The following is a 13,042-nucleotide window of genomic DNA, read 5'->3' as shown; positions in this document are numbered from 1 at the left end:
TCCAGGACAAAGCAGCCTTCTTGTTTGGCACCCCATCAACCACCTTAAACATTCACTCCCTCCACCACCGGCGTACCGTGGCTGCAGTGTGTACCATCTACAAGATGCACTGCAGCAACTCGCCAAGGCTTCTTCGGCAGCACCTCCCAAACCCGCAACCTCTTCCACCTAGAAGGTCAAGGGCAGGTTTGTTTGAGGGTTCGGGGGAAGCTCTCCTGCTCCTCCAGGCCCACACGCAGTGCTGGAAAAACACTTGCCTGCTGGATCTGGCAGCTCCCACCTCCCTTCAGCTGTGGGGATTCCCGAGCCCCGGGATAGACGGCCCGCAGCCGTTAAATCCAATCGCTGCCAAAATCTGAGGCACGGAGCCTCATTTAAATATTATAATTACCGGCCTGCCTCTCCTGAGCGGGTTACTCGGCCCAGACCCAACCCGCCGCCGTTACACCGGAAGGAGGCACCTTCCCCGCTTCTTGTCTCCACCACCAACAGTCTCCTGAAACCCCTCTCCTCTGCCCCACCTCCCTCACCTCCAACAACAAGTGCCAGAAGCTCAGGGACTTCTTTCTCAGCAAGATTGAGGCCATCGTTCAGCTCCCTCTGCCGCTTCCCTCCTTTCTCCAAGTGCAACAAACCAAACCATCCCCAAGTTTGCCCTTGCTCTAGCCCTGAACTCACATCTCTCCATAATTTCTCTCCTATCTCCCCTCATGCCCTTTCCATGCTCATCTTGTCCATGAGACCCACCTTCTGCTTGCTGGAACCTCTTCCCACTAAACTACAGACCACCCAACCTCCCTTCCTGGCCCCCATGCTCACTGATAGTGTAAATGGCTCTCTCTCCTCAGGTACTCTTCCGCTCCCTTTCAAATCTGTCATCATCGCCCCACTCCTCAAAAAAACTCACCTTGACCCCTTGGTCCTTGCAAACTACCGCCCCATCATAACCTCCCTTTCCTCTCCAAAGTATTTGTATGTGTTGTTGCCTCCCAAATCTGTGCCTCTCTTTCCAGCAACTCCATGTTTGAACCTCTCCAATCAGGTTTCTGCCTCTGCCACAGTATTTAAACAGCCCAACTAAAAATTCCCAAATGACATCCTGTGTGACGATGACCCTGATGCACTATCTCTCCTCATCCTTCTCGACCTGTCTGCAGCCTTTGACACTGATGCGCTATCAACAACACCAAAGACTACGAGATGGACTTATATGAAGTAGGCTTTTATTGACTAAGAACTAGAGCATGCCTCTGCTAGTGAATCCATCCTAAGAGCTCCCGGGGGAAGGGTTGTGAGTCACCTTTATACCCGGGCTTAGGGGTGGAGCCAGGGGCTGAGACATGCCTAGACTTGTACAGAGTTAACAGTGGTTTACCACACAGACATGTACAGGGTTAACAGTGGTTTACCACATTCACCCCTCATTTAAAAAGAGTCCGGCGGGGTGAAGTGTTTCAAAAGTTCGTATACAAAAGTCTCTCCGGGGGTCTTATCTGCCGTAATGATCTTTGTGGTGCCGGTTGCGGCGGTTCTTTGCCCGCGGCCGCTTCTCGCGTGGGACGGAGCACTGGCGTGTCGTCCTCTCGGGGTAGGGATGGCACCGGCATGTCGTCAGTTCGTGGTAGACACCCCGGTGGTGCGTCGTGGGTAGTGGTGGTGGGTGGAGGTAGTGGATGGTGATCGATGGTGTTTCGGGTGGTACCTGAGGGTGCGAGGTCTCGAATTGAGACTGTGTCCTCCCGCCCGTCAGGATATGCCACGTAGGCGTACTGTGGGTTGGCGTGGAGGAGGTGAACCTTTTTGACCAGGGGGTCCGTCTTATGGCTCCTCACGTGTTTCCTGAGCAGGACGGGTCCCGGAGACGTCAGCCATGGTGGTAGTGATGTCCCCGAGGTGGATTTCCTGGGGAAGACGAACATCTTCTCGTGAGGGGTGGCGTTTGTGGCAGTACAGAGCAGTGATCGTATGGAGTGGAGCGCATCGGGGAGGACATCTTGCCAGCGGGAGATTGGGAGGCCCTTGGATTTTAGGGCGAGCATGGCGGTCTTCCACACCGTTGCATTCTCCCTCTCTACCTGTCCGTTACCCCGGGGGTTGTAGCTGGTAATCCTGCTCGTGGCTATGCCCTTCTCGAGCAGGTACTGGCGCAGCTCGTCGCTCATGAACGACGAGCCCCTGTTGCTGTGGATGTAATTGGGGAAGCCAAATATGGCGAACAGGTCGTGGAGGCACCTGATGACTGTGGCGCTGGTCATGTCCAGGCAGGGGATGGCAAAGGGGAAACGGGAGTACTCGTCAATAATATTGAGGAAGTACGTGTTGCGGTCAGAGGAGGGAAGGGGCCCCTTGAAATCGACGCTGAGACGTTCGAAGGGGCGGGTGGCTTTAATCAGGTGTGCCCTGTCTGGCCTATAAAAATGCGGTTTGCATTCGGCGCAGACCTGGCAGTTCCTGGTCATGGTCCTGACCTCCTCGATGGAGTAAGGCAGGTTGCGAGCTTTAATAAAGTGGAAGAACCTGGTGACCCCCGGGTGGCAGAGATCATTGTGGAGGGTCCGTAGCCTATCGACTTGTGCGTTGGCACATGTCCCACGGGATAGGGCATCTGGGGGCTCATTAAGCTTCCCGGGCCAGTATAAGATATCGTAGTTGTAGGTGGATAACTCGATCCTCCACCACAATATCTTATCATTTTTGATTTTCCCCCTTTGTCTGTTGTTAAACATAAATGCTACTGACCGTTGGTCAGTGAGCAGGGTGAAACGTTTACCGGCCAGGTAATGCCTCCAGTGCCGTACAGCCTCCACTATCGCCTGGGCCTCCTTCTCGACTGAGGAGTGTCGAATTTCGGGGCCCTGGAGGGTCCGTGAAAAGAAGGCCACGGGTCTCCCCGCCTGGTTAAGGGTTGCGGCTAGGGCGAAGTCGGATGCATCGCTCTCCACTTGGAAAGGGATGGACTCATCCACTGCGTGCATTGTGGCCTTCGCAATGTCCTCTTTTATGAGGGTGAAGGCCGCACGGGCCTCTGCCGTCAGGGGGAAGGAGGTTGACTTGATGAGGGGCCGGGCTTTGTCCGCATAGTTGGGCACCCACTGGGCGTAGTAAGAGAAGAACCCTAGGCATCTCTTCAGGGCTTTTAGGCAGTGGGGGGGGGGGGTAGTTCCAGGAGGGGGGCGCATTCGGTCGGGGTCGGGGCCGATGACTCCGTTTTCCACCACGCAGCCAAGAATAGCGAGGCGCGCGGAACATACATTTTTTTCTGTTGTATGTCAGATTCAGCCATTGGGCCGTACGAAGGAATTTTTCTAGGTTGGCGTCGTGGTCCTGCCGGTCATGGCTGCAGATGGTGACGTTGTCTAGATAGGGGAAGGTGGCCTGCAGCGCGTTCTGGTCAACCATCCGGTCCATCTCCCTTTGGAAGACCGAGACCCCGTTGGTGACGCCGAAGGGGACTCGGAGGAAGTGGTAGAGGCGACCGTCAGCCTCGAAGGCCGTGTACTGGCGGTCCTCAGGCCTGATGGGGAGCTGGTGGTATGCCGACTTCAGATCAATCGTCGAGAATACCCGGTATTGTGCTATCTGGTTGACCATGTCAGATATGCGGGGAAGTGGGTATGCGTCTAATTGCATGTATCGATTGATCGTCTGGCTGTAATCAATAACCAGGCGCTGTTTTTCGCCGGTCTTTACTACCACCACTTGGGCTCGCCATGGGCTGGTGCTGCCCTCGATAATCCCTTCCCTCAGGAGTCTTTCTACTTCTGATTTAATAAAGCTCCTATCCCCGGCACTGTACCGCCTGCTTTTAGTAGCAATTGGCTTGCAGTCTTTGGCGAGGTTAGCGAACAACGGGGGGGGGGTTTGACCTTCAGGGTGGACAGGCTGCATACTTTGCGCGGCGCCGTGTTTAAATTCTGCTGGCTGCAGACTGTAAGTGGGGGCAGGGGCCCGCCATATGCCATCGTGACGCTCTCCAGATGGCACTGGAAGTCTAATCCTAGCAGTACGGGAGCGTAGAGCTGTGGCAGGACGAGGAATTTAAACTCTCTGTACTCCACGCCGTTCACTGTCAGAGTCGCTACACAGTAGCCGCCGACGTCCGCCGTATGGGACTTTGAGGCCATAAAGACCTGGTGGCGTGTGCGCATAACCGATAGGGAGTAGCGTCACACCGTGTTGGGGTGGATGAAGCTCTCCGTGCTTCCGCAGTCGAAAAGGCAATTTGTGGCATGGCCATTTACCTTTACGTTCATCATGGACCTGGCTAGTTGATGGGGCCTAGATTGGTCCAGGGTGATGGAGGCCATCGTCGAGGTCGGTGGGTCGCTGTAGTATTCGCCCGCGCCGAGGGCCTGGTCCCGAAATGGTGTCCAAGATGGCGGCTCCCCCTCGTCTGGTGGTGCCCAAAATGGCGGCCCGCACGGCTCACACGTGGTTGGTGGGGTCCAAAATGGCGGCCTGTATGGTTCACACGCGGCGCTGCTAGAATTGGGGGTCGATTTCGCCCTGTACACTCTCGCGTAGTGGCCTTTCTTGCCGCATTTGGAGCAGGTCGCGTCCTTTGCTGGGCATTGCTGTCTGGGGTGCTTGGCCTGGCCGCAGAAGTAGCATTTCTGGCCTCTGGTCATTGCCGCTGTAGTTGGGCTGCTGGCGGCTTGTGGCCTTACTGGGTCCCAAGATGGCTGCTCCCGTGGCATCCACGTGGCCATCCGGTCAGGGGGGTAGGCGTCCATGTTCTGGAGGGCCACGTCTAACGAGTTAGCGAGGGCCACCGTCTTCTGCAGGTCGAGCCCCCTCTGTTCCAGCAGCCTCTGCCGAGTATAGTTGGACCTGATGCCGGCTACGTAGTCGTCTCGGATCAGGTCTTCCGTGCATTCCTTGGCCGTCACCGCTTTGCAATTACAGTCCCGGCCGAGGACTCTCAGTGCCAGTAAATATTCGGCGCCCGATTCCCCGGGCCGCTGTTTTCGGGTAGCCAGGAGGTGTCTGGCGTAGACCTCGTTAACAGGCCTCACGTATTGTTCCTTTAGCGTCGCGATGGCGGCCGCGTAAGTAGTGGCGTCTCGGATGATCGAGTAGACTCGGTGGCTCACCCATGAGTTCAAGACAAGCCGTTTCGCGTCATCTGTAGTGACGGTAGTGCTGGAGGCCTCCAGGAAGGCTTCGAAACAGCTCAGCCAGTGTTCAAAGTTATTGGCTGCATCTGCTGCTTGAGGATCCAGGTCTAAACGTTCCGGCTTCAAGATTTGCTCCATGTCAAAAATTAGTCAATAAAATTGATGCGCTATCAACAACACCAAAGACTACGAGATGGACTTATATGAAGTTGGCTTTTATTGACTAAGAACTAGAGCATGCCTCTGCTAGTGAATCCATCCTAAGAGCTCCCGGGGGAAGGGTGGTGAGTCACCTTTATACCCGGGCTTAGGGGTGGAGCCAGGGGCTGAGACATGCCTGGACTTGTACAGAGTTAACAGTGGTTTACCACACAGACATGTACAGGGTTAACAGTGGTTTACCACAGACACAGTGTCACACCATCCTCCTCCAACGCCTGTCCTCTGTTGTCCAGCTGGGTGGGACTGCCCTCACCTGGTTCCACTCTTACCTATCCAGTCATAGCCACAGAATCTCCTACAATGGCTTCTCCTCCCGCTCCCGCACCGTTACCTCTGGAGTCCCCCATGGATCTATCCTTGACCCCCTCCTATTTCTCATCTACATGCTGCCCCTCGGCGACATCATCTAAAAGTCACAACGTCAGGTTCCACATGTACACTGACGACTCCCAGCTCTACCTCACCACCACCTTTATCGACCCCTCCACTATCTTTGATTTGTCACGCTGCTTCTCCGACATCCAGTACTGGATGAGCGGAAATTCCTCCAACTAAATATTGGCAAGATCGAAGCAATTGTCTTCGGTCCCGGCCACAAACTCTGTTCTCTAGCCATCCATTCCATCCCCCTCCCTGGCCACTGTCTCAGCCAGAACCAGACTTATCGCAATCTCGGTGTCCGATTTGACCCTGAGCTGAGCTTCCGACCCCTGATCCTCAGCATCACGAGGACCTCCTACTTCCACCTCTGTAATATCGCCCGTCTCCGCCCTGCCTCAGCCCATCAGCTACTGACACCCTCATTCAGGTTTTTGTTACCTCCAGACTTGACTATTCCAAAGCTCTCTGACCGGCCTCCTACCTTGCACCCTCCATAAACAAAAGCTCATCTGAAACTCTGCTGCCCGTATCCTAGCTCGCACCAAGTCCCGTTCTCCCATCAGCCCTGTGCTCACTGACCTGCATTAGCTCCTGGTCTGGCAACACCCTGATTTTAAAATTTTCATCCTTGTGTTCAAATCCCTCCATTGCCTCACCCGCCCCCATCTCCGTAATCTCCTCCAGCCAACTCAGAAAACTCTATGTTCCTCCAATTCTGGCCTCTTCTACATCCCCAACTTCCTTTGCCCCACCATTGGCAGCTCCACCTTCATCAGTCTAGGCCTTGAGTGTAAAGTCTGTAAGTATTATAGTGAATTAATACACAGACTACAAGAGTAACTTTAACAGGACTTTACTATTCGAAGGTCAGGGCGAATCTGCCCAATAAATCCTGACACAGCACTTATATACCGGTGTGGTCACCGTCGGTATTACAGTATACAGCAGCCAAGATAAAGTAGTGCCACACCTAAAATAGTTCTCTTAAAGGTGGACAGTTACATACAATAATTCTCTTAAAGGTAGAACAGTTACATACGCTACAATCCTCCCTTTTTAGCTTACAACATACTTATTCCCCATTAGACATAACATCATAACATATATATACTTTATGCAAAAACAGTTCACAGATGTAGTCTCTGCGGAAACAGTTCACAGATTCAGTCTCTGCGGAAACAGTTCACAGATTCAGTCTCTGTGGAAAACAGTTCACAGACTCAGTCTCAGTGGAGGCGCCTCCTGTGCTTCTTGACCCGGTCCGGACAACGCCTCGGTGGTGTAGCAGTTCCCTGTGGTGTAATCGGTTCACCTTGCTGGAGTGACTCATCCAATAGCCTTTCACTGGCCTTAACAGCTTGAACTTCCGTCACTTCTGAACCAGCATTGCTGACTTCTAAAAACTTGAGTACGTTGGGAAGTTTTCCTTCTTCCAACTGATTTGACTCCGTTCGGGGGGAACCACGTGCGTGATCTAGTATAGGTGCTAATGGTTCAGATGGGTCATCTTCTTCTTCTTCTGGTTCGTCTTTTCCTTTCCTGCTTCTTGGAGACTCTCTGTGCTCCGCTGCCAGTCGCATGCACAGTTCCTCCTCCTCTTTCTCCTGTTGCCTTAGCAGCGCCACCATCTCCCGATGTTTCTTAGACTTTTTGTGATTCTTCCGGGTTTTTGCACTTCGGAAGATTTCCCCACAAGCTGGGCAGAACAGGTCATCGTTATATTCGGTGTCGTTCAACAGGACATGGTAATAATCGGTGTCGTCCTGAGCTAGGCCTGCGAGAGGGTCTTGTATTTTCTCCATGCCCAGCTGGACGTTAGCCAGCTTTTGTTCCCCCTCCCGACATCTCACTGGAAGAGACTTCTTCATGTTTTCAGCTTCCTCCAGCTTTTTCTGGGCTTCCTGCAAGTCTTTTACTAATGACCTCATTCGTGATTTCAATACTTCAACTTCATTCAGAGGTTGATTGATTGTATTATTCAATCCCTCTACTGTAGCAGCTGCTTCAACATTCTGTTGTTCAACATTGACGTGAGTCAGTGTACTTTTGGCATTCAAGGGTTGCTCTGCTGCCATCTTCTCAGTCTGTGTTGCAGCCTCAGCTATTTCAACAACTTTTGAGAGCTCCAAACCCCTCTCCTTTGAAGATTTAAACTCATGTTCGAATTGTTCCCATTTCAGAGTCTTGTCCCTCAGCATATGAAGGAGTTGGCTGACCGTTAACTCTTCTGACCTCATCCTTTTTCCAGTAGCTGCAGGGCTGTTTATAACCTTGCCCTGGGGCTCCTTTGCTGTTTCTCCTTCGCCATCATCCGCAACCTCCACCCTTCGAATTCCCACACGTGAATCGTCCGGTGATGCTGCACCCAACTTCAGTAGGAGCTCGGAATTCCTGGCTACCAAATCAGCCTTTTCTGCCTGCAATCCGCTAACAAGTGCCTTCAGTTGCTGAATATCTTGTTCCCCCAGATTAGAGCACGCACCTTCAGAACCCGAATCAGCTTTGATTCATTTGGTCTCCTTGCGCAGCCGGTTTGTGTTCTCCTGCTTCCTTTTCTCCATCCGCTGTGGCTGTTGTCTTTCCAGGTTCTTCCACTCTGTGTCAAAGAACTTTTTCATTGCTTTCATCTCTTGCTCGAGACGGCAACTCAATTGTTCTAATTGCGGTTGTAATTTGAAATGGAGTTGAGTTTGAGCCCGGTGTTCCTCAGAATTGTGCCTGTCTGTAACCTGGACAGACTCAGAATTCTCTGTCACATTATGTTGTTGTTGTTCAGTGGAATTCTGTTCGGAAACTTTGTTCTCTTCTGAAACATAAGCATTTATGCACTCCTTCGTTTTCCCAACCTTAGTCAGCATGTCCATTTTAGGCTTGTCTTTCTCACCTAGGCTGGTCTTTTCGTCATCCGTTTCAGAGTCTGAGCTGATTGTCTTCACCGAGTTCTCACTCGCTATTGCTTTTAGGTAGTGCCATTCCATGTTTATTTCCCTGATCCACTCCTGTCCCAGAAGTGGTGGACCTCCCTCAGGTAGTACATATAAGTCCATTCCTGGGTGTTCTTTGCCCCTGTCTCTCACCTTGACTTTGATCTTTCCCATGGGGTATACCTTATGCCCCGTGTATGTCTGCAATACGATCTTGGTATCTCTCAAGGGTATATGTGAGAATAGCCGGTTGTAATCCCTTCGATTTATGACTGATAGGGCTGATCCTGTGTCCAATTCCATTTTCACTCGGACTCCGGCTATTTTTAGCCTGACCCAGATAGTTTGCAGGTCAGTTTCCTTACTCACATTGTGAATTCTCAGACTACCCAGTTCCTGGCCGTTTGGGTCTGAATCCGAATTCTGTTCATCTGAACTCTTCTCTGCCACCTTGTGTACCTTGTTGTACTTTTCCTGCGGTGACTTTTTTTTGTTGTAGTTGGTCTTCTGTCCCGACCGGCATACTTAGCTATGTGACCAAGCTTGCCACATTTTCTACATTCCTGGTTTTTAAACCAGCATTGGTTCTGGTCGTGTGTTGTCTTCCCACAACGATAACATTTCGATGTACCTGAAGTAATTTTATCCACACTGAGTACCGCTGCCTTCAGCTGCATTTTCGCAGTGCCTTTTGCTGCGGCTTCGTGCGATGCTGCAATAAGGACAGCCCGATCAAGTGTAAGATCGTTCTCTTCGAGCAGACGCTTTTGTGTTCCTTCCTTCGACAACCCGCACACGAACTTGTCTCTCAATGCCTCTGTCAGATTTTCCCCAAACTGGCAGTATTTCGCTAGTCTACGCAGTTCGACCAAGTATTCCGCGTTGCTTTCCTCTTTCCGTTGTGTTCTCGCATAGAATTTGAATCGTTCCGCCAACATCAGTGGTGTGGGGTTCAAATGATTCTTCAGAACAGTAACAATATTAGCGAAAGTCTGCTCCGCCGGTTTAGCTGGTGATAGGAGATGCTTCAATAGCCCGTATGTCTTTGCCCCCATTGCGTTTAATAAGGTGAGAGCTTTATCCTCATCTTCTATTTTATTAGCCTCACAATATATCTCCATACGTTCTACGTACGTGGCCCAATCTTCCACCTCGGCATCGAAATTGTTGATGTTACCATACTTAGGCATCTTCACTATCTTTCTGTGAAACAACAACGAATTTGTTCGTTAACTTTTTTTTTAACAAAAATGGCGGTTTCCCGCGCTTGTCTTCTTCTCCGCCCACTTCCAAAATGGCGGTTTCCCGCTCCTGTCTTCTTCCCCGCCTACTGGCGGCTTCCCGCGTTTCTTCCCCTGGCGGGAGGGGTAAGCTTTCCTACGGGCGACGACCGCTGGCTTTCGGGGTTCGCAGCCTGCGCGTCGGCTTCAGTGCGTTCCTTGTTCCCTTTTCTCGCAGGGCAACCGGCGCTGGGGACAACCAGTTGGCGTCGGACAGATCCAGCTCCTGGTCCTTCACGGCAGCTGCTGTAAGCCGCTGGCCGGAACCTCGCTCGGTCTCTCTCTCGGGCTCTGTCTCTCCCGCTCGCTCGGCTCTCGCTCGCTCTCTCTCGGGCTCTGTCTCCCCCGCTCGCGCGGCTCTCCCTCAGCGGCTTTAATCGCGCCTCCCAGCCCTCTCGCAGTCCGGTCCTTTCCTCCCCCGGCTGCGGCTGCGTTCTCCGCGGTTTATTTATTTTTATTTCTTCCCGCGCCTTACGATCCCGGTCGCAGCGCCTCGCGGCTTCGGTAGCTGCCCGGCCTTTTTCGCCGGTTGCGGTCGAGCTGCCTCACGACGCTGTTGCGTCTCCCAGCCCCTGGTAGCCCGGTCTCCCACACCGGCTGCGTTCCCGCTTGTACCACAGCTTCCGTGCTCCACGCTGCCCCAGTCTCAGTGCCTCTGGGCCCGACTTCTGTCCGGCTCCTTTCCCCCGACCGTGGTCGAGTTCACTGCCCTTATCCTCCGTTTATTTTTTTTTTACTTTTCCCCTTACTCACAGTCCACGTGGCCGACTTGCTTCTCTTGGCTGATCGGCTCACTCACCACCATGGCAGAAGGGACAATTAGTGCCTGTTGCTGATGGAAGGCTTCGTGTCTGAAGTCTTCCTTCTTCTTTGCTCTGCAGACTCGAGTTTTCTCTCAGCAGAACGACGAGGGCGGGTGCCTCTTCTCGACGCTCGGTAACTGCTTTGGATGTATCGCTGCCGCAGGGTAAGATCGAACTCGTCGCCACTGTAAAGTCTGTAAGTATTATAGTGAATTAATACACAGACTACAAGAGTAACTTTAACAGGACTTTACTATTCGAAGGTCAGGGCGAATCTGCCCAATAAATCCTGACACAGCACTTATATACCGGTGTGGTCACCGTCAGTATTACAGTATACAGCAGCCAAGATAAAGTAGTGCCACACCTAAAATAGTTCTCTTAAAGGTGGACGGTTACATACAATAATTCTCTTAAAGGTAGAACAGTTACATACACTACATTGAGCTCTGGAATTTCCTCCCCAAACCTCTTCGCCTCTCCCTCTCCTCCTTTAAGACGTTCCTCTAAACCTCCCTCTTTAACCAAGCATTTTCTCACCTGTCCTAATGTCTCCTCCTTTGGCTCAGTGTCAATTTTTGTCAGATTTCGCTCCTGTGAAGCACCTTGGGATGTTTTACTACGTTAAAATTGCGATATAAATGCAGGTTGTTAATTTAAACACTTTCCAATGAACTTTACAGGAAGAATTGGAGAGAGAAATCGAGAAGCTTCGGCGAGTCCAGCAGAATTGTTCCAGCAAAGAGCGAGACTTGGGGAGATCAGAAGCTGAAATAAAGGTAGGGAAAAGTGGAACTGGATTTCGAAAGGGTTTCTCTCCCCACTGAGTCAATGAGCACATCAGAAACAGGCCTTCCAAACCAGGCTGGTTCTGTTGGGGCTCAGTCCCAACTGGGAATGGTAGCGTCGTGGTAATGTCACTGGGCTAGTAATCCAAAGACCTGGACTAATGATCCAGAGAAGTGAGTTTAAATCCTACCACGGCAGCTGGGGAATTTAAATTCCATTAATTAAAAAAACCCATCTGGTTCACTAATGTCCTTTAGGGAAGGAAATCTGTCGTCCTTACCTGGTCTGGCCTATATGTGACTCTGAAGTTGCTGCAAGTGGAAAATGCTGCTATTGTTATTTAAAGGCTTCTGCTCACAGTCACGGCGGCCTCGCGCTCGAGTATCTTTGGGAGAGGGAATGGTGGAAGTGAAAAAGTGGAGAAGATGTGCGCAGAGGGAGGAGGAGAAGGGCAATGAGAGTTCTCAACAGGAGGCCTTACCCACCTCGGGTCTTCCCAGAGCACTCCTCTTATGTCCATTTAAGTGAGGAGCAGTGTATTAGGAGGCTACACTTCACCAAGGAGGTCGTCACAGAACTCTGCCATCTCCTGCAGCCTGAGAGCAGGGTGAACACGGCTCTCCCAGTGACAGTCAAGGTCACCGTGGCCCTCAATTTCTTCGCCAGCGGATCCTTCCAGTCTGTAGCAGGAGACAGAGATAACATCTCACTGCTCACCGTCCATCTCTGAATCCGGTAGGTCACTGAGGCTCTCTACACCAGGAGAAGGGACTACATTGTCCTCTCTCTGAGCAGAGAGAAGAAGGACGAGGACGCATGTGGCTTTGCCAGGATAGGGGCTTCCCCATGGTGCAGGGCGCCATCGACTGCACCCACGTGGCTTTGCAAGCGCTAAATAACAATCCTGAAATCTTCCATAACTGCAAAGCCTACATAGAAACATAGGAGCAGGAGCAGGCCATTCGGTCCTTCGAGCCTGCTCTGCCATTCAATATGATTATGGCTGATCCTCTATCTCAGTACCATATTCCCGCTCTCTCCCCATAATCCTTGATGCATTTTGTGTCTAGAAATCTGTCTATCTCCTTCTTTAATATATTCAGTGACTTGGCCTCCACAGCATTCTGTGGTAGAGAATTCCACAGGTTCACCACCCTCTGAGTGAAGAAATTTCTCCTCACCTCAGTCCTAAATGTCCTACCTCCAGCCTTCTAGCCGTTCTATTGGCCAAGTCCACTTCCATTCTTCCCCGTGAGGGCCTGTTTACTTCGTGCAATTTATTCCATTGTGGCATTCAAGGCCTGTTCCACCGCCACCCTAGCGGCCCTCCCTGGTGTATCATCCACACTCAACTTGTCATCCCACCATGAGCTGAAGACCAGGCCGGCGAGGGTTCTGCCTGGGAGATGGAAATCACCCAAGGTGAGTCTGAAACTTGAAGGCAAAACATATGATTATTTGCACAAACCAATCCTCCGTAGAGGTAGTTCTTCTCATCGCTCAGAGAACACCACTGAGTTGGAGAT

The 13,042-nt window shown here is 51.8% G+C and overlaps 1 protein-coding gene across 3 annotated transcripts in view; it reads left to right on the top strand.

Moving 5' to 3' along the window:
* LOC147114223 (E3 ubiquitin-protein ligase TRIM7-like) overlaps nt 1-13,042 on the top strand; it is a 65,999-nt gene that overhangs the window by 20,151 nt on the left and 32,806 nt on the right. For all 3 annotated transcript variants that reach the window (XM_085995892.1, XM_085995889.1, XM_085995893.1), the window contains exon 2: nt 11,411-11,506. In XM_085995892.1, the coding sequence (XP_085852018.1) occupies nt 11,411-11,506 (96 nt within the window). The remainder of the gene's footprint in view (nt 1-11,410; nt 11,507-13,042) is intronic.

This window comes from Somniosus microcephalus, chromosome 8 (genome assembly GCF_052327205.1).
Source record: "Somniosus microcephalus isolate GS21.2 chromosome 8, FLI_Smic_1.0, whole genome shotgun sequence".
NCBI classification, from domain to species: Eukaryota; Metazoa; Chordata; class Chondrichthyes; order Squaliformes; family Somniosidae; genus Somniosus; species Somniosus microcephalus.
This window is presented reverse-complemented; position numbering and strand designations above follow the sequence as displayed.